At 48.3% G+C, this 21,354-nt stretch overlaps 1 protein-coding gene and 3 long non-coding RNA genes across 4 annotated transcripts; 2 read left to right on the top strand and 2 right to left on the bottom strand.

The window, feature by feature from the left end:
- Positions 1 to 465: 465 nt before the first annotated feature.
- LOC135812141 (uncharacterized) lies at positions 466 to 8,760 on the bottom strand. Its single transcript, XR_010552763.1, has 3 exons — positions 8,613 to 8,760; positions 958 to 1,017; positions 466 to 558 (listed from the first exon to the last, which is right to left on the bottom strand). It is a non-coding gene; the product is annotated as an uncharacterized LOC135812141 (long non-coding RNA).
- Positions 8,761 to 11,910: 3,150 nt separating this feature from the next.
- LOC135812139 (uncharacterized) lies at positions 11,911 to 14,873 on the top strand. Its single transcript, XM_065325462.1, has 2 exons — positions 11,911 to 13,899; positions 14,200 to 14,873. Exon 1 carries the CDS (start codon positions 11,911 to 11,913, stop codon positions 13,894 to 13,896), a length of 1,986 nt encoding a protein of 661 aa, XP_065181534.1. The 3' UTR covers positions 13,897 to 13,899; positions 14,200 to 14,873.
- Positions 14,847 to 15,349, bottom strand: LOC135812140 (uncharacterized). The gene is made up of 2 exons (XR_010552762.1): positions 15,180 to 15,349; positions 14,847 to 15,104 (listed from the first exon to the last, which is right to left on the bottom strand). It is a non-coding gene; the product is annotated as an uncharacterized LOC135812140 (long non-coding RNA).
- Positions 15,350 to 17,036: 1,687 nt separating this feature from the next.
- Positions 17,037 to 20,392, top strand: LOC135812138 (uncharacterized). Its single transcript, XR_010552761.1, has 4 exons — positions 17,037 to 17,176; positions 17,914 to 18,035; positions 18,540 to 18,640; positions 19,888 to 20,392. It is a non-coding gene; the product is annotated as an uncharacterized LOC135812138 (long non-coding RNA).
- The last annotated feature ends 962 nt before the right edge of the window (positions 20,393 to 21,354 follow it).

Below are 21,354 nucleotides of genomic sequence, written 5' to 3'. Positions count from 1 at the left end.
ACTCGTGGCCGCTGCCGCCCCAGCGACGACGGCGGAACAAACAGACAAGTGAGCTCCTTGCACCTACGGCAACCCCGCCGCCGTCGCCACCCTGCTATCCCGTGCCGCATAACGCTGTCACCAGCTGGTTCCCTTTTAGGGGGTGGGGGGGGGGGGGGGGGGAGGGCACGGCCGCGTATGTGTATGACAGGTGCATGTCATTCAACGTCATTATGTGGATGCTGAACCTAAGTCGAAATGTTTAGGGAAGTGCATTTCCCCCATGCGAGCTACTCGCCTGGACTGCATCAGTACTATTGACTTCTGTCATCTTCAACTCACCACACAACCGATCATCACTATGATTAAATGAGTTGGTGTGTGGAACATTTTCTCCTAGGTCGCGTCTTGTCACATGCTTGTGTATGTACACGTGAAATTGTGGCAGCGAAATTAATAAACAAAAAGAGGTGAACATGTACTTACTTGTCTACAGTCTTCGGGGTAGCGTCTTTCTCCGCCGCATCTTGGATAACGAGACCACAGAGACTGCCTTCAAGACCTGTCAAAGGCGGTTGGCTTTTGAATGGCAAAGACAAGAAACAACAACAAAAGATTGAAACAAAAAGGGCTCCCAGCCCTCCTGGCTAGCTGCTATGAAGTGCAGTTGCAGTATGTGAAATTTAAGACAACTCGTTCACCCTTAAACCATCCCTAAACACTTTACCGGTAAGAGAAATCGCTCTCTCAACTACAAGCATCAAATCAGGATTGAATTCGTAGCTCTCCGGATAGACTCAGCTGCATCAGAAATATTGACTTCTGTCGTCTTCAACTCGCCGAACAACTTCTCATCACTATGGTTAAATGAGTCGGTGTGTGGAACATTTCCCCCTAGGTCACGTCTCGTCAAATACTTGTCTACGTACACGTACAATTGTGGCAACAAAATTATTAAACGAAATGTGGTGGACTTACTTTTCTCCACGCCCCTGGAGAGTGCTTCCCTCCACTGCATCTCCGTCTTCTTCTTTGACTCTGCGAGCATTTTTAGGCGTTGATCATTTTGTTGGGATGAGTGGCAAAGACAAGAAACAGCAATTGGTGTATCCATATATGGGCTGCCTGTTGGACTCATTGCCCTTTGCATTCGCGTGTGTAGCCATACTAGTACATACATGCATCGTGGATTTTGCCTGTCCTTTGCTCTTGGCGAGAAGTCTTTTCTCGTTTTTCTTCTGAAAGATAAGTCACAAACCCTACCTTGTGTGTTTGCGTTTGTTGACACAACACGGCGCAGTGAACATCTTACTTTCCCTGTTAATCTTAGTATGGTCCCATTGCAGTTGTAGAGCAGCCCACCTGTAGTGTTGCTCTCTGCCCGTTTTCGTTTCGCTTCGAAAATTGTTCGTTTCGTAGTTCTAGAAGTAAATTTCGGAGCCGTGTAGTACGATATAGAAGTTGTGATTTCGCCATGGCGAATGTTGCTAACTCACGGCCCAACATCAACCAACTTGCGAAACTTATCCAAGCTGAAGTGCAAGCATTTGCCCAGGGTGATGTGCAACTCCAAACCGTGTTGCAGTCAATGCCACAAGGATCATCAAGCAGCACAAGTGGACCCGCTTCGTCCGCTCCTGCTCCATCCACCAAGCCAGTCGCTGTGGATCGACCCATATTGTCGCCATCAGCGAATTTAGCCGAATTTGTGTCGTGGCGCGAGGCCTGGGAGGACTACTCCTGGTGTCAGCTGCTGTCAGCGCAGCCCCGCGAGACAAGAATGGCCGCGTTTAGGCAGCCGTTGGATGAGGACCTTTGACGTTTTGTGCGTGAGGGTGTAATTGTGGTACCAAATACCGATGATGTCCCAGAGGCCATGGTTGAACTACGCAAGTTCATCCGGCGCCAGTGTAATCCCCTGCTGGATAGGATAAAATTTTACCGCCGTGCCCAGCAACCTGGAGAGACATTTGATGCGTGGTATACATCCCTGAGGGAGTTGTTTCACGCTTGCAACTTCTGCGGGTTGGATGTCTGTTCGACATGCTTTGGACGCATGTGTCAGACATGCCAACAGTCGTTCCAGGCTCACACGGACGAAATTCTGCAAGACTGCATCGTTACTGGCATCCTGCAGGATGACGTTCGACACAAGCTGCTGGCAAGGAAGGATTTAACCCTGGTAACCTGCGTTGACCTATGCCGCACCGAGGAGGCTGCCAGCCATACATTGTCCCGCATCCCCAGTCAGGCCGCTGGATATGCATCCGTGAGCGCCGTTCGCTCTAGCTACAAGAAACAGTAAGGAATGGCATCCAAGCAAGCTCGAGACCACGCAGCCAAGGATTCAAAGTCTGGCAGCAAGCCCTCTCGGGATAAGTGTCTCAACTGTGGCTGCACCGCACATAACAAGCGACCCTGCCCTGCTGCTGATCGCAAATGCAATGGCTGCCAACGCACCGGTCACTTTCTATCCATGTGCCCATTGGCATTCAAGAGGACTGTCGACCAGCTGCAGCTGCAGCGTGCTGCGGCCTCCCTTGAAGGAGCTACAATGGACATCCAGTTGGAACCAGTTGCAGAGCCCAGCTGCATCCGCACTGCCCGCACCATACCGTTTGCCTACTGGGATCAGATAAAGTCCCAAATGGACAGTATGGTCGATGATCGTATTATCGAGGAAGTCATGGAACCCTCTTCGGCCCTATTAGCTACAAGCAACCTGGCGGAAATGCACTGATCATGCTTTCCCTGTTGCTCTGTCCCGCCATCCAGTCAGCGAACCCTGTCCCGACGACGAACTGGGTGAGAGTACTGCGTCTCAGGGCGCTGCTATCTGCGCGTGCACGCTCGATACGTCTGGTGACCTGAAGTACCACGAGCTCCGCTCCTACGCCCAGGCCGATACTGACTACCAGTGCCTAGTTCAGTTCATCGTGTCTGGTTTCCTTGCTAAGAGGTCCCTCATACCTGAGTCACTCCAGCCGTACTGGAATGGCCACGAGCACCTCTCTATTGACAGTGGTTTAGTGATCAAAGGACCTCGTCTCCTGATTCCCGTCGCTCTCCGGCAACATGCCCTGTCTCATCTACATGCATCCCATCAAGGATTGACGCGCACGAAGTCCCATGCCCGGCAGATTGTTTTCTGGCCACGATTGTCAGCCGACATCGAGCACGGTGTCCGCAGTTGTGACAAATGCCGCCTGCACCGCATCTCACAACCGAAGGAGCCACTACCTGTGGAAGATCGGACACCAAGCCTGCCATTCCAGCATGGCAGTGCCGACTAGTTTGGGTGTGAAGGCCTGCAGTATCTGGTGTACGTGAACCCACTAACCAGCTGACCCTGCTTTGCCAAGCTCGGATGCACTGCTTCCTCTGCAGACATCATTCGGTCTCTTCGCCACTGGTCTCCTGACATTGGTGTCCCCGAGGTACTTACCAGTGATGGTGGCCCTCAGTTCCAGTCCCATGTATTCGCCAAGTTCTGTCAAACCTGGCGAATCCAACACGCTCAATCCTCTCCCCAATATCCGCAGTCGAATGGGCTGGCCGAGAATGCTGTGAAAGCAATGAAGTCGTTGATTCTCAAGACCACTAGCAATGACGATCTCGACGTGGATTCCTTTCAATGTGCGTTGCTTGAGTGGAGGAATACCCCGAACGCCACTGGTGAGAGTCCAGCCCAAACTCTCTTTGGCCGGCCTCCGTCGTCCTTTGTGTTTGCCCACCATTCCAGCTTTACTCCTGCATGGCAAACACACGCTAATGAAGTTTACCAGTTCCCCTTCGAAGGACAATAGTGGTAACGAAATGAACAAGAGAGCTTGGAAGCTCAGGGCACTACGCTATGCTTTATTGCCGAGCGAGAGTCAACATTCTCTTTGCATTCGAGGGTAATACGACACCGTCCACCACCTTGATGACCTAAGCAAAAAAATCATAGGGACGTTATAAATTTTTCATTTCTCCTATTTTTTTAAAGACATAACCTAGGATTCGAACCCGCACTATCGCCTTGCATGCACTCCCCGATGCACTTCGCATACATACTCTTTCTTCCAAGTTACTTCACGTTATGATCTTGCATTTGAAAGACCTGTTTGAATATTGTGGCCAGCTGTCTTTGATGGTACGGTACGGTACAGGTACGAGATAGCGCCAGGCATGCCGACGCTGTCCTTGACAGTACGTGACGAGACAGGTAAGGGAGCGCCAGGTATACCGCTATACCGATGCTATCCTTGATGGTACGGTACGGGACAGGTATGGGATATCGCCAGGCATGCCGATGGCGCAAACTAACTAAGGCTGTGTTTACAGGAGGCGTTTCAACCCGGGTTGAGTTCGACCCGGGTCAGATTTCAACCCGCCATGTGCATAAAATGAATGGCACGTTTATATGACACATTGCGCTTGACTCGGGTTGAAATTTCGCCCCGGGTTGATTTCAACCCTCCCCTTGGGGGTCCCCTTGGGGGAGGGTTGAAATCAACCCGGGTCAAGAAAATCGTACAAACGTACTTCTGTGCGTATCTCGCGCCAGGTTTGAACAGCACTGCACATGCAATTTTCGTGCGAACGGATTCACGTGACAGTACAGGTCTCCAGAAGTGGACTTTTGGCGGCATATCAGTATTTGACCCGGGTCAACTCTCTTCATGTAAACGATCACCTATTTTGTCTATCGTACAGACTTTCAACCCGGGATGAACTCGACCCGGGTTGAAATTTCTCATGTAAACACAGCCTAACAAACAAACCAACACGAAATTAAAGCTGTGTGGACCCTGGCTAGCGCCAGACGTTAGGCCTAGGTCACACTACGGCAAGTTTGAAGCTGGACGCAGCATCAAGCCGCAGCACTCGACGCAGACGCGGGGTCACACAGTGTTTTTTTGCAGCTCATGACTGCCGCGGCCTGACGCATTTGTCTACGTCACAAGATCACCAGGGAAACTCAATGACGACACGGATTCCCACGGAAACCGGCCTTTTGCTTATTATACCAAAAAATTGTCGGACAAAGTTTTCAAATTTTTCGTTGATTTTTGATTACAAGAAGACGAAAGGTCCACGCGTGCACGATCGTTGTTGTTTCTTTCCGAATTTGAAGCCATTTTCAGTTGTAGTGTCATGGATCAGGCAAGAAAAGTCTGCATCGCAGCTGTGTTTCTCCTGACTTCGTCCTACTGGTTGTCCTTTTTGGGGCTCTTGACGACAACACAACACTCACAAGTCAACAGGCTCCAGTTGGCCGATGACCCACTCAAACAACTGGTCCTTTCTCGACATCATTTTCTTCTCAGAAAACGCCTCGCTCTTCCGCCAGGTTCGGAGCAGAGCAGCCTCGGCCTCGTAGGTCCACGGCTCATCTCGAAAAAAAGAGGGAACAAAACAAACCTTAAAGAGATGAATGTCGAATGACTGCTCAACTCAAGCAACTGTCTTGAAACTAATTTTACTTGAAAGACACTGTTTTTCCGCCAAGCGTCACTCCCATCAGCGGCAACGCAGCCGGTTTCCCCACGTCAGACGCAGCAGCGTCTGACGCTCAAACTTCCCGCTTTTGCGTCAGTTGCCATGGAAAAGCTCATGATTCTGACCCTGACGCAGCATTTTTGCCGTAGTGTGACCGAGGCCTTATAGGGGATTCACACTCACGGGGAAACCTGAGGTCAAGGGACAAGGTAAAAGTTCAGACCTTCGGTCAACGGAGTGGGGCCGTTTACACCCGTGGTCAGTTTTCCCTTGGCCGCATGTTTGGTCATTTAGAAAAGCGATCCTGTCAGCTTTTCTATTATTGTGTTCACATGGCGCTACCTAACGACACCGCTATTTAGACACGTTGTCTACGTAGCTACGTAAGTTTCTACGTAAGATGCTCGGTACCTGGTCCTGGACCAGGGAGCTGCTCCATGGCTCCTACCATCGCGCGGCCGGCTGGCCGCATGCGTGTGCATTTCAGACTTTTTGTTGCATTGCTGCCTTTTCCATGTTTTCGGATGTGCATGCACGAGGCTCGAGGAACTTCCTTCTTTGGAACTGCTTCTTGCATGAGCTGTTTCGGATATTTTGTCTCCTGGCCTGGCTTATTTCGTTTCGGCGCTGCTGAGACCTCCTTTCGCGGAATATTACTCAATGACAGGTGAGTTGACCAGTTCCCTTTGATTCATTTGCTTGTGTTGACTCTTTCATTTACGAAAAGTGTGCTGATTTTGGGCGTTTACTCGAGTCTGGGCTGTTTGATTTGTGAGTACCGCCGAGATTGCACTGCCCCAAATAAAGTTGCGTGCCGCCAAAGCAAAAATTACGATCTGCAATCTGTTTGTAGTACCTGCAAGAATGTGCTGTACATGTATCGTACTTTCTCTGTTGCTGTTTCAGTTGCCGTCATGTTGCTAAAGAAAGGTTCAGTGACTCATTTGTTTCATACGAGACGAGTCGGTGTGGCTTAGAATCTTTCGCTGTAGAAAAAATCTGTTCGTATGTCTATTGGAGAAATGTATTCACTGGTTATAAAATAGGTTAAGACAAACTCACAGAATAAATACCATCGGTCCCTTGGTGTTCGTCCTAAAGAGGTTCGACTGGATATCATTCATACTCACGGCAAAAGATGTGTACCATTTTATTATTATGGAGTGCCTTGTTTATCTCTCAGTTATTGACAGTACCTCCAGGGTACCCTGTAAGAAGGCCTTAGGCCTGCGGGATTGCCCTATCAAAAATTTGACAATTTGATAATAATGACCTCCAACCTCCAATGGCCTTGCCCCTTTTATCCTCAGGATCAGTGTAGTTGTTGGAACGAGGTACCGGACTCAACAATGTATTTGTTTACATTTTAATACATGTTTATTGTTCCTCCTTTGCTGTGTTGTTTTAGAAAATCGTGGACTAACAGTTTGCAGTCATTGAACTACTTCCAACAGTTGTATCGACATCAACAGGATTACGATTTCAGTGCAATATGATACAGGATGACCTTATCACGATAACCCATGATTATAAACCAATAACATGTATAAACACAGAATCAACAAAAACATCTGCGACACGCACCTGGCTACATTTCTCAAGTAAATCTGAAATATCTGAAAGGCAAGACAATTTTATGACAGTCCTGAAATTCTGCAACAGCAACATGCACAGAATGACCTGCGTATAAAAAAAGTATCAAGTATCACCACCACTAACCACATGTTTCCCCAGCAGAAGTATAATGCTAGTGCCATTTTCTGCAAGAAAAGGCTTGCACATCAATGCGTATAATACGGTATTGATATGATGTGAAGGCCATCATTTACATAAGGGCATTCCATTGATTGGTGACAGAAAAAACAAAAGAAATTATAGCAATAAAAACTGCTTTATGGCAGCTTTCTAAAAAAAAGTTATTGTGTTCTAGTCCTGGGTCCGGCATAGGCTATAGAAAATTTATATAATTGCTTCCAAACTGGCCTGGACTCCGTCTAAAAAGTAAGAAATTAACGAAATGTGAGTGCCGAAAATTAAAATTTCACACAAAACCTCACAATAATCACACACAGGATGAAAAGCTAGAAGACCTTTTCCCTTCGTGATCCTCTTTCCCATGCATGCATGTTGGTGCAGTACAAGTACAGTGTCAGACTTAACAAGTGTTGAAAGCAGTATTTGATTGTCAAGTGTTGTGAGTATTGTGAGGTTTTGTGTGAATTTTTAATTCACATTTCGTTAATTTCTTACTTTTTAGACGGAGTCCAGGCCAGTTTGGAAGCAATTTATTATTTATATAAATTTTCTATAGCCTATGCCGGACCCAGGACTAGAACACAATAACTTTTTTTTAGAAAGCTGCCATAAAGCAGTTTTTATTGCTATAATGAACTTGTGGCGGGGCAACTAAAAAAATAATCTGTACTGCATTTTTGTAGTACATTCTGTACTGTATTTTGCATTCGCCATGCACGATTTTCCGATGGGCACTGTCTGAAAATGCAAGTTGCGATGCACTTGTACAACTAGGGTTCAGAGTTCTCGCCAAAGACAAGATCTACGCATGCGCGTGTTACAGCCATGGGATTTATCCCTAGACAAACGCCCTGAGGCCCACGGCCACGGCTTTGCCAGTTCCCCCCCCCCCCCCCAGAGGTTCTTCCTTTCCCCCAGTACCATAGTTTCCATAACTGGGGAAAGGAAGAACCTCTCGGGAAAAAATTGGCAGAGCCGTGGTCGTGGGCCTCAGGGCGTTTGTCAAGGGAAAAATCCCATGGCTATAAGACGGGCATGCGTAGATCTTGTCTTTGGCGAGAACTCTGAACCCTAGTTGTACGAGTGCATCGCAACTTGCATTTTCAGACAGTCCCATCGGAAAATCGTGCATGGCGAAAGCAAGATACAGTACAGAATGCACTACAAAAATGCAGTTCAGATTATTTTTTTAGTTGCCCCGCCACAAGGTCATGGCCAAACGTGCGGCCAAGGAAAAACCGACCATGGGTGTGAACGGCCCCACTCCGTTGACCGAAGGTCTGAACTTTTACCTTGTCCCGTGACCTCAGGTTTACCCGTGTGTGTGAATCCCCTATAACTGAAGTAACGTCTTTTGCATAGCTACGGGAATAAACAAGATTTGGTGTACTCACTTAGGTGGAGGCTTATTCGGATTTCCGCCGTTGGGATTGCCCTCCTTCCCAGATTTTGAGCTTTTCATCGGGCCGAATGGCAAAGACAAGAAACAGCAACGAAGTATTGAAACAAAAAAGGTTCCCAACCCTTCAGGCTAGCTGCTAATGCTATTGTTAGATTTGTTCTAGAATATTCCGGTCTTTCTTTTGTTTTGATAGTTGTAGTCCAGTGCATTAGTGCTGGTCATGCTTGGTAGGTCGACTGAGACTCATTCATGGCTGTTACCATGGTTACATGCATTGTATGCTATAGCCTAGCCGTAGCTGACCACTGTTACGGATGTCCAATCCAGGTCAGTGTCTAGTGTTTGACCATTCATGTCTGAGTGTGTAACCTGAGCACACTCTCTATGTGCACCGTACCATATCCGAGCATGAATAGTTTAGTAATCTACGCACTGTCCTGCCGTGCTCGTTTTCTATATCTTCCGTTGTTCTCATGTTCTTGGAGTTAGTTGTTTTAGTTTACAGTCTTCGTACCTTTCGTAATGTAGGTTCTTTACTGATTGCTGCAGTGCATTTAGTTGGAACATTTTCTGGTCCTTCGAGCCGGATCCGACGATGTCGGAGAAAAGAATTAGCTCGAGAACTACGAAGGGTAGGCCGCCTTCTAGGCTTGGTGAGTGGGACAGTGTCTCAAAGGCCTCGAGAACGTCCAGCAAAGCGGCTGAACTAGAGGTCTTAGTCGCGGAGAAAGAGTTCGAAGCGGCTGAGGAGCTGGCTCAACTTGAGATGGAGACAGCGGAGCAACTGGCGAAGAAACGCTTGGAGTTGCAGAGAGACGTGATTCAGAAGCGCCTAGCAGCAGATAAGGCAGCTGTTGCACTTGAACTCTCCTCCGTTGGGAGTCGGCACTCTGTTGCAAGCTCCGAGGCAATGATGCCAATCGCCAGTGCAGGCAAGGAAACTCAGAGTCCAAGATTGACGACGAGTTTGCTGGAGCGTCATGCCCAGTTTCTACGTAGGCTGGAGCTCAGCAATCTGGATACCGGAGCTGGTAAACCCAGACAAGGAGCTGTCACGCTTAGTCGTGCTGGCTTTGACGCAGATCCTCGTCCGGAGGAAGAAGGCGATCTAGATCAGCAAGGCCCGGAGAATGGCGCTCAGAGTTTGCCTGACCTCAGCAAGGTTCAGTTGAGTAACAGTGTGGATCTACAAACTGCGGCGGCAGATTTACTAGGTTCAGTGCCTGTGCCTGTAGACCGTGTGGATAGCTCTGGAGCTGCAGTAGGTGCGCAGGGCCCAGGAAGTGTTCCTGACGACCACAGCTCGATCGCTTCTGTGTCCTGGAATCATCACCAAGGTGTGAACAGTACAGGTCGTGTACTGGCTGTAGCTAAGCCGCCTGTGCAAGCTCAGCCAAGTGTGCCCCAGCCTTCCAGTCACCAGAGCCAGAGCCAGATTACCATTCATCCAGCCACTCAGGTGAGCCACGTGCACAGCAGCCTCAACCCTGGCCCAGGGCCAAGTGCATTGAACTACAATCCAGTGAGCTCAATCAGACCAGGACTGGCAGGAGTAAGATATGGCTTACCTGCCATGACCCAGCCAGTGACCAGTCGAGGGAATCCCTTGTTCAGGGAACATTCGGTTTTTACACGAAAACTCAGGCGTTGATATGGAGATTGACAAGTACGCACGGTCAAATCGCGCCGTGCGCCCGCCGTGCGCCCGCGGCCCGAAAAAGAGGAAGATGGATGCGCTGCGAAGGCCTCTGTTCTCATTGAAAGAGATGTGGCACAATTTCGATTTGCCTTGAAATATCAGTCCCTCTTTAGGTAACTTTGCGGAGGTAACCCCAAAAGTGCGGAGGTTGGACAGTGTTTTAGCCTGGCCTGTAGGGGTTTATGGAGGTTTTGCCCGAAAAAAAATTGAACTCTGCCATGTCGTTCTCGAGAGAGAAGCGACGAGAAGAAGCCCGTTTTGCATTTTCAACATTTTGTCATCATGGGCAAGATATCCACGAAGAAGAGACACTCTGGAGGTTCTCAATACCAGTTTGCGTGCAAGAATCCCTTCCACGATGAGTGGGAATCGCCTCGGCATAGCTCCAAGGATGTTCGGGTTCGCAAGTGTATCCTGGCAGTGTTGTCAGCGCTCTCTGGACGAGACGTATCTGCAATTTGTAGGAGCTGCGGACGACTGGCTGACTTGAAGGATTTAATCACCAACCACCCTCTGTACGAGCCTCGGAGGGGCGATAGCTATGGGGACTCTGTAGACATGGTAGATGCCAGCGATGATGTTCCTCAGGCTCTCCCAGAGGTAAGCTCCTGCGATGATGTAGATGATTCTTTTCCCCCTGTCTTCAGCCAGTCCCGAGAAACCTCCTCAGCCTCAAACGAAGTACCGGTAGATAATGTTGAAAATGTTGATAATGTTGAAAATGTTGATTCTTTGAAGCGTTTAGAGAGAGTGTTGGTGGCCAAAAACTGTGCGTTGGCTGCATTGTCGAAGATGCATTTGCAGAAGGATAGCAAAATTGAATTACTTGAGAAGGAAATAATTAGTATGAAAAAGGAAAGTGTAGGTTCGCTTCTGAGCACCTCGGAAGGTCGCTTGGACTTGCTACGTAGGCTGTGTGTGGCTGAGCAGCCGCAGTTCAAAGCAGATGTGTTGAGTGCTGTTGAGTCAGCAAAGTCAAGTAGATCATTGCAGAACTTGCTGTCCATCCCGACGGGTCAGTTCAGCAACAAACCCTACAACAAGTTTGTTGAGGCGTTTGTGACGGGCATGACCTCCAGCACGTTTGCACTTGACTTCTCCGTTGCCGACCGCCGCACAGTTCTTCAAGCGCAAGCCATGGAGTCTCTCTATGCTGCTGCTAACTTGAATTACTGTGCAGAATTCCATGTTTTGCTCCAGGCGATAGTGTACAGCATCACCCAAAGCAAGACAACCCTCGACATTTTTGGTCACCTAGGGTCGGGGGGGGAGTTATAAGCTCGTGAAAGATTGGTTGGCTGGGTTGGGTGGTAGCGAGCTGCAAGTTCCTGAAGGGTTCGTGAGTGTTGGGTTTGACAATGAGCAACGACAACTTAAGTCGTACCTCTCCCGTGGCAGCAATCGTTCCACGTATGAGGTTCTGACCAATGTTGTCTATGCCCGTCATTCCCATGTTCCTTCCCAAGAAAAGGGAGATTTCCATTTCCGAAATTGGAAATTTCCAACTGTCACTGAGATTCAATGTGCAATAGATCAGGTACCGGATCCTCTAGATCAAGAATCTTTGATTAAGCCACACTTGCTGAGTTTCATGAACAAAAGGATTGAAGCTCTTGTGTCTGAGCAGAGGCTATCAGCTGACCCAGTTGATAGCCATCTTGCATCATTGGAACGAGAAAGACGGTACCTGATCTGCCCTAAATGTTGCACACAGATGGAGCGCAGGCTGCATTTGTGTCCCAATGCGACATGCAGGGTAAATGTTAGGCAGGCATTGCAAGCTGACCAAGGCAAATCAGTGGTGTCGACCGAGCACATCAAAGTCACCAAGCCAGGCACACTAAAGTCAGGCACCGAGTTTGTGTATGTACCGCATGTGGACAGCAGTACCGGTGTTTCGTTAACCAGAGTGTCCTCAAAGACCAGTGGTGAAGATGTGCCCCTTGTGTCCCCGGCAGATGTTGGGTTTCTAGAGCCCATTTTTGTCAACCCCAACTCCCATGAAGCTGTTCGCATTGTATTGCGCGATGTTGGGAAGCGTGCAAGGGTAAAACAATGTGTAGGTGACGAGGGGGTGAGGGAATGGCTCACTGTTGTGTGTGACGGCTTGCCGTACTCCCTCATATTGACTGTGATGGAGGAGGCAAGGCGTGATGCAGCCAAATTGGCTAACCATGAAGCAGGAATATTGCATGTCGACTCAATGTCGAAGGCTGACCTGAAGAGTGCATGCAGTACAAGGGGCTTGGGTGTAACAGGGAACATGAGTACGTTACGTGAGAGGCTGAGGAAGTTTTTAGATGATCTGGTTGAGAAGGGTGAATTGATGCCCCCAACAAACATTCCTGATGGGGAGTTTGATTGGGTACTACCCATTTCAGGTGGCTTGCACTGGGAGATGAACATCATCCAGTGCATTGTCAAGTCTCTGTGGCCATTTGCCTATAAGGAGTTCGCTATTAGCCAGGGATATACTTCTCCTAAGCAATTGGATTGGGCCTTCAAAGCCAAAGACCACCACCGCACATACGATGAGCTGAGCCGTTTCACGGATGGCTGCTTTGACGAACTTCTGCGGCCATATGTACTCGCCCAGGAATCTGGCAGCAACACCCCTTCAGCAGAGGGTTTCTTCGTTTGGTGCAAGCAGTTCACCAACAATCATACGTATTCCTGGCTGCTGGAGCTGTGCACTCAGTACTGCTTTCCACTATTCATGCTTCGGCGGGGAGCACGGCACAACGACGTACCACTGTTCATTGAGTCTCGCAGAGTTCTCTCTCCATTGCTGCATGCGAGGAATCACACAACATATCAAGTGATTGACATGTCCGAGGAAGTCCGTCGCCTCTCGCTCTCAACAGATTTGCGAAGTCTCATTGACAGCACTCTCTTCCTCAGCAGGTCAGGAAAGGGTGACCTCCACCAGGCACTTGATGCTATCGTCGAAGAGCTAAATGCCAATGTGAAGTCATGGGTGTCAGGGGAGAAAGACTCCAACATGTGGCGCCGGGTGATCCGTAACCATGAGCAGCTCATGAAGCTCCGCTCCAAAGTATTCAGTGCCCTACAGCTGCCAGATCCCAAGTCGGAATCGAGAGCCCGTCCCGGTTATGCTAAGGAACTTCTGGTGTGGCGTGTGCGTCTGAGAACAATGTTGGTTCCCAATGGTGAGCTAGCGTTTTCAAGACCACTGCAATCCTTCAGTCCTGGTGAGGAATTGGTGCCGGATGCTGTGAACCTCACTGCTGTGGGTAAAGCCAGACGGAAGCAGCTAGCGACATTATTTGGAGATGGTGCCTATCCGCTGTCCAGGCAGTCTCAGCCACCACACTTTCTGACCACCGAAGAGGCCGAGAAACACGGGAGTGATACGAGACGGACTATGGCTTCCCTCAGGAAAGAATTCCAGCAGCTACTACATCTCGCGCCCGACAACAATGCCGCCTCTGCATTGTGCGATGAACTGGAGCAGGCTTCCACCCAGCCAGCAGTGTTGAAGGTCGTGCGCCAGATGCGGGATATGGTTTCGTGCATGGCTGACGGCGGCAATGCAGCTGATGATATGCCTCCATGAGTGGTGAGTGCTTTGTGCCTTGCATTTCTTTCGCCACTTTCATCCATTGGTGTGCGGTTTATGTGCTTTTGTCTATTCAAAGGTACATTCGGACACACTCATATTGACTTTTCTGTGCAATAAATTTATTTCAGTTAGTAGACATGTGTGTCTTTATGTGTCTTGTACAGTGTTCCAACATGCAAAGAAAAGATGTTTGCCTCGCTCGAATGCAGTCCGATTGTGTCCATAGTATGCATGGATGAGCAATATTTTGCTCAAGTAGCTTTCTGTGTTGTTCTTGTGTGTGCACTTTCCTTGCAGTGACTGCTTCACAGTCGGTGTACTCGCCAAGGGAGGGCTGGTCCTGGCTTCCGTAGTTCTTCAATGTGCATTTTGCGTCATGCCACACACTTTGCATTGTCAAGTGCGAGCGCTACACTTCTTATTGACACCATGTCTTCTCCATTTATATACTTTCCACTTCATTGAGCAGCTGGCTCAAGCAGTGGGAGACTCCAGTGCAGAGACGCTGTACCTCGAACAAGGGTCGTGGCTACCTCGAGTCGCCGTGGTCTTATCCGTTACTCCTATGTCGCCGTTGGGGATATACACCCGGTTTTTTCCCTCACTACTGCGTCCGTCAGCGCGAGGGTTTTTTCCCGGCTGGCTCGGTCCAGGAATTAATCTGACGGCCCCAAGTGGTTCTGCATCATGGCCCGGCTATCACCATGATCACGGCTATTTCCTCTATTTCCATTTGAGACACTGAGGTGCATGTACATGTGGTACAAACCAGTGCTCCTATTCATAGTGGTTCAGTGTGATGTTTGTGACTACTAGCATTGTTCTGTTGTCCAGAAAGTGTCAATTTCTGATGACGCATACATTATTATTTCAATGTTGACATTCTGAGGTGAATTGATACCAGACTATGGTGTTTGCACACAACAAGTATCCAACAGGTGATGTTTGAAGGACCAGCAGTCCAAATTTTATTTTCATTCTTCAGTGGGGCTCGTGGTGGAATCTGGGGTGTTCATCGCGGTGGGATATGAACTGCTTCTTGCAGAGCATGCGACTGGGTCAGCTCTTGCTGTTGTGACACTTGAGCTGGTTGAGGGCAAAATCTCGTCCACAGGATGCGAGCTGTACGTGTGTCGAACTCCAGAAGGAGCGACCACCACGACCAAAACCTTGGCTCCACTTCCAACATGCAACTCTGCGGCCTGCAGAACACAAATGAAGCGAAGTCTTCATGACAAATTGCGCAAGTTCAGAATTGCGATGTGCATTCAACTTACCTTTTTTAGGAGTCCATTCTTCCGTTTTGAAAGGAAATTTCTTCTCCTACTGTCACTTGAAACGAGGCCAGTGACTACACTTTTTCGACTTTTCTTCTCCTGAGCCATTGGGTGTTGAACACTGCGAGGGAGCTTGAAAAATCACCAAGGATCACTCGAGAAAGAAGAAAAGGCTTTCGACTTTTTTTGAATTTGGCGCACAGACCATCGAGCGCGAAGAAAATATTCACCAAAACGGCGTCGTCATCTTTTTTCCGGTGCGGTCTGCCGAGGTAAAAGGGCCGAGGCCGGCAAGGCGGCTACGCGGGCCTACGCGCAGCTACGGATCACCATGATCACCTTGGCGACCAGACAATGTCAAGTGTTCCCTAAACAAGGGATACCCAGGACTGGTGACAGCATCAGTGAATACACACCTAGGGCCTGGTGTTGGCAGATCATACAGTGTGGCCACTACACGGCTGTCCCATGCTGCATGCATGCGATGCGCGTTCATTAAATATGGCGGCCAAATTTTAATCTTTTTCATTTTTTACGCGATCTGGCCTAGTCGTATGTTTGCAATTTCGCTCGACTTCCATCTCAAACGGGCAAGGTCAACCGAAACCACGGGTGTTTGCCAGGTCATTCGATAGAGTTTAGAGCTTGGACTGGCCTTGCCTTCGACTGTGCCGCCGCTCGAGCGATCTTCTTGGGTTACCCACGCGCTACGCATGGTTTCTTTCTCGACGTGGGTGCAATTATTTTTGGATCGTCGCTCGATTTCAAGGGCTCGCCAACCTCGTCAGCGAATTTTCTCCGCCTCGCAGACAATTTTCTAGTATACCTCGATGTCCTAGCCTTTCGATTTCGTGTAGTCCTAAGCTTGACGTGCATAACTGTAGCTTTTCGTGGCCATGTTAGAGACGTAATTTTGTTCAGAAATGGAGGCTCATGTTAGCTTCCTGTCGTCGTGTTTTCGTATTGGAGGGGAGAAATTCGCGTCAAGGAGTGGACAGACGAAGTATCGTGTGGCAGATCATACTGAATCCATTTTGGCAGTGTTTCATCTCAATGTGGATGAAACCAAATACACCCTGAACATTTTTGCCACACTTGAAAATTGGCCATGGAATGCACTGTTACTGCCAGGGGCCCAACATTCTCTGGAGCTCTAGAGGTGGATGTACACCGCTCAAAGACTGGGAGCCACACAGTGGGACAAACTGTTTGAAATGCAAGCCCAAGCCTGGCAGGAAGTCCAAATGCAGAACACAAACGCAAGACAAACTTGCGGCATGGGAGAAAACGCAGGCCATCGCCCGCAAGCACGAGCACATGCACGCCACCACCACTAACAGCAGCATCACCAACAAAACCTCGCCCCACCACACCAGTACCTGATCACTGGATAGTTTAGTCTGTTCGGTTTACGAATTCAAAAAAGGCAGACAAAATAACAAAACTAAAAACACGAGCGTCGCATGGACCGAATCTGATGAGCAGCAGCGCGTCACACCCGCATACCAAGTTTAGTAATAGTAGTAGTATAGTATTTATTCATATTTCTCTAGGGCTTAGTGGGTAAATCTCTGCATCCAGAACAGTTCAGTTCAGATAGGAATGCAACAACACACGCACAATGTCCACTATGTCACAGTGTGGTAGGGAGAGAAGTGTTTGCAGCTTGCTGGTAGACGTTCAGCCGTGCATGCATTGGCAAATGGCTAGAGCAGACGGCCCGCTGCCCTTAATGTAAGGCACACACGCAAGCGTCAGAGCTACAGCAGCCAAACAGCATAGTTCCGGCATGGATTCATGAAAGACTGCACCATACACTCAGTCGATGCGCCAGAGCGAAAAAAAGCCCTTTTTTATTATCCCGGTCAGCTCATATTGTACAGAGGTGAAGATGACGATTCCGTGAAGAAGTAATGGCTGACGTTGTCGAACATTCAGACCCACTGGAGGCGTTCCACAGCCTGGAGCCCGCCGATAAGGATTTCGATGTGACTTGAGTAAGTACTAAAGTAATCCGTAATATTTTTGGGGCCAGCTATTGAGCCATTGGGAAGTTTCGTGTCGTCGTTTTCTTACAGTACAGTCGTAGAAATTTCCTCCCTTCTTTGGTATTCAGCCAGTAATGGACTCCATCAAATCTTACACAATATCCGAGATAGCAGAAAGATAGTCCCAACCAACGTGTGTAAAGATTTGGTCATGTCTATGTCCAGACCTACTGCTAACTCAAATGGCACGAAATGAAAGAATTTTTTTGTGATATGTGTAAAATCCACGAAAGTGACATTTCATCACACCTAAGTTTCAAAATATCCCAGGTTACAATAGTTTCTCGCCCATATAGCAGCAGATGGATTGTGTTCCCGGTATATCACCATTTCCAGTGGAAGTATTGTGTTCCACGTCTATCCATGCTCATTGAAACTCAGGCAGATGTGTATATTTGTGTATTTCAGGTCAGAATTCGTAGTGCATTCCATGTTTCTAGCATATTATGCCATAATTCCAGTAAACGATAACACGCACGCATCACCTGTGTGCACATTGACTCAATCTTGGTCCAATTCGTTGCTGGTTTCTTGCTTTTCAGTCTCCTCAAATGAAACAACCTTTTGCTTACTGGAACTGTCGCATTCTTCCCTCGCGGAGGTGTTGTTGAACAGAAAGTGTGGCATTTTTGCCCTGGCCTGCATAACAGATTTGCCTTTTGCACTCGCATTGTATGATCCTGCAGCGGACTTGCATCCACAGCCTTTTGTCAGGCCTGTGACAGGCTGTCTGACTGCTGCAAGATGTTTGTCAGAGCCCCACACCATGACTAGGTCATTGGTTCTTCACAATCCCTACCTTGAAGAGGTGGGTAGTTGATAGTAGATTTTGTTGCTTAAATTAAGCGATAATCAGAGACAACAATTATTCCAGTGTAGCTCAATTCCACTTGTAAGTTTTACGGCACCGCCATCCATGGGCTCTTGGTACTACTCCATACTGAAGTTTCACTGTGTGTGGAATCCGCCTGTCTGTGTTAGTGTTTTGCTTTGACGTCGCTTCGTCTCAGTTTCTTCCTCAGTGCTTGTTGTGATTGGCATGTGGCAGGCAAATGGCCATGGAACTTCAACTGTGGTACTTGCATCAATTGGGCTAGTGTGACCAGTGGATGGTAGTTGATTTACATGTTGGACTGGTGTGCCACGTAGCCTTCTGCTGGCATCCTGGCACTACATTTGTTGCCAGGGTACCTCTTTGTCGATTTTGTCCACAGACACCACGCTCACACTCGGCATGTATACATGGAGCTGCAGGTCTTGAATGCCCTTCCCTTTTGCTATGTTCACCATTGTCATTCTGTATGTATTGTAGGTATTATGGCCAGCCGTTACTCCCCGTTGAGAAAAGATCCCTGCAAGCGTACTTGACTGGCTGTATGCGTCTAATACGTCTGCAAGCACCAACTGAAGTGGGTGAGTGCGAACTGGATGACTTACTGTAATGTCGTGTATGAAAGCCAGGCGTATTTCTGTAGAAGCCGGTGTGGTGGTTAGGCCTCTATTTACATTATGTTGCATTATGTTTGTAGTCAAACCAAACTTTTTGTGGTTGCCGATGCAAAATCCACATTATTCTGCTAGTTGCATATCTTGAAACTCAGGCTTGTGTTCAGAACAGGCTTCTGCATAAGACAGGCTTTTATACAAAGCAGTGGAGTAAGTGAAGGACTGTTCCTACTTCTTGTAGACACCACAGGTACTACAGGTATGTGTGTGAAGCTTCACTCCAGGGGAGAAAACGAGAGCGAGGTGGAATTGTGACCATCCAGTATTGTCCACCCCCATGACCATAGTTTGGGGTGGATAGTCCTGTCCCCAGGGAAAATCGCGGAAAAATCCCAGAGTTTGCGGTGCAACTTGCAGGTAAATATGGCATAATTTGCGGTGAATTTGCGGTAAGTATGCTGTGAATATTATTGATATGCGGCAATTTTACAGGGGAGCCGGTCATGTGCCATGTGTATGCTAGGGAACGCGCGCCCTACACGTAGACTCTCTACTTGACGTCAACGGCTCACAACGGTCAACCGAACAGTGCACTGTGTGTACGTGTAGCGCAACAAAAAAGTTCAAAAAACGCGGGAAAATCGCGGAAAACGCGGTCTTTTAAAAAATCGCAAAAAAACGCGGCCGCGGAATCGCGATTTTCCCCGGGAACAGATAGTCTGACAAACAGACAATAAGTCCTTTATTCTTAGTTTCTCGGTACTCTCCTCCACTGTACATTGGCCTGCTGTAGGTCAATTTGGTGGATAACTTTGACAGCTGTGTCCAAGGACTTGCCCTTTACTACATCGTGTTTTGGGGTTGCATTCGTCCTCCAGGGTTGTGTGTAGGCACCTGGACAGAGCCCGGTGCAGAGCTTGGGTGGTACCCAACTGGCTCACATGAGCATGATGCCACCTTTCTTAGCTTTGGGGTATGCAGTAGGAATGTGTGCCACTAGTCCCTCCTGCATCAGGGACAGTAGAGTTGGTAATGCTTGTAGCGGGAATGTTATGTGTCGGGTATTCGTCAAAGTAATACTATATTTATGCCATTTTTAATAGCAAATAATGTTGCTCCATTGTGTAACAGTTTGTCTGCTACTTATTATACTCCATCAAGCATTTCATCTTCTGCATGGTATTGTACTGCTTTGTCTGGTTTATTGCTGTCAGGTGCTGCACGTAATCATTACCCACAGCAGTGGTGTCGGTCAGTGGTGTAACTACCTTCCTCAACAATCACCAGCTGCTGGCTTGTGACAGTTTTGACGAAAATTAGTCGGTCTCTCTCATTCCGTTATCCCTTTGTCGACTCTGAGGAGATGCTCGACAACCACATAATTTGGTACTTCCCGTGCAGCCTAGTATTTGCAGTATTTGCTTCCTACACCAGCCACAGTGCTTTTCTTCCCACGTTCTTTTTTCCGCTGGACGGTTTGGGATTATCTTTTGTGTTACGTTCTTTCGTTTTCTGTTACATCCTTTTCCTGTTCTTGTGTGTTAACGTTTCAGTGGAATGGTGCAATGCATTTCCAACCAATGCAGTCATTCTGGTCTAAATTGGATTGAACTGTACAGGTTTCCAATGTGTATGGCATATTACTGATGTATTCTCAGTCATATTGAGGACACATGGGTGGGTAAACCGCTTACAGGGCGGTTCTCATCGGCAGCAGCAGGTACACTGGGACCCACGTGGAGATTGTGGGTGGTGTCCAACTAAAGCTTTCGTGCTTTGGCCTATGCCAAGGGCATGATACGTACCCTGTGCATGGAAAGACGACGAAAATCAGCAGCTTTGCAAATGCACCTCTACAGCCTGTTTCCGCAGTGACACACATTGTGGCTGTTTTTGATCCGTGAGTACACTATGTTTGCTGCCGCAGACATGTGTCAGTATTGTCCGGTGCTACTGCTAACTCAAATGGCACGAAATGACAGGTTTCTCGTCGCTCGTCAATGGCTGAAGCCTTTCTTCTTACAAACCCGCCCGCCATGCGAACGGTTTAGCAGAACCACCACCCTCGCTCATGTAAATACTAGGGCACACATATAGTATCAACGGAAAATGCACAACAATGCCTCTGAATACTCTTCTTTTGGAGAAAATTGGCATTGACTGCCCGACTATCGATAAAAAATACGTCTCCAAAATGCAGCTGTTTGCATTTGAATTTTCCCGCGCTTTGGCATTTGGGATAATAAAACTACCTCTAAACGTCGACTTTTCGCAAAACGGCGCATCGCCTGCACTGCGCCAGCTCTGGTAGGGTGCCCTTTTGAGCATCGTCACTGGTCGGTGACGTTTTGCAGGCCTCACCATCAAAGATGCGAGGTGATGCTGCTGATCGACTTGCTGGCATGATAGTCACAAGCATAACTAACGAAGGATGGCTGGAAGTCAAAACCAGCTGTAGATGTAGATTCCAGGTATACCCGACAATTACTGACGCCAGCACTTTATCCGATGCCCCATCAGCGTCAACTGTACGCCGATGGTCACAGGACCGTGACAGCCTTTCGATCGGTCTACGGTCGGGAGACGGGGCTGCAAGCCCAAAGCAGCGGGTATATAGTGTTCGTCACCAGCTGAGCAAGAGAGCTTGCTGAGAGATTTAGGTGTGCACTGTTCAGCAACCA

Source organism: Sycon ciliatum, chromosome 3 (genome assembly GCF_964019385.1).
Source record: "Sycon ciliatum chromosome 3, ocSycCili1.1, whole genome shotgun sequence".
In the NCBI taxonomy this organism is placed as follows: Eukaryota; Metazoa; Porifera; class Calcarea; order Leucosolenida; family Sycettidae; genus Sycon; species Sycon ciliatum.
This window is presented reverse-complemented; position numbering and strand designations above follow the sequence as displayed.

Excerpts from the sequence above, each read along its gene's own strand:
- LOC135812139 (XM_065325462.1), top strand. The coding sequence starts at position 11,911 with ATGAACAAAAGGATTGAAGCTCTTGTGTCTGAGCAGAGGCTATCAGCT.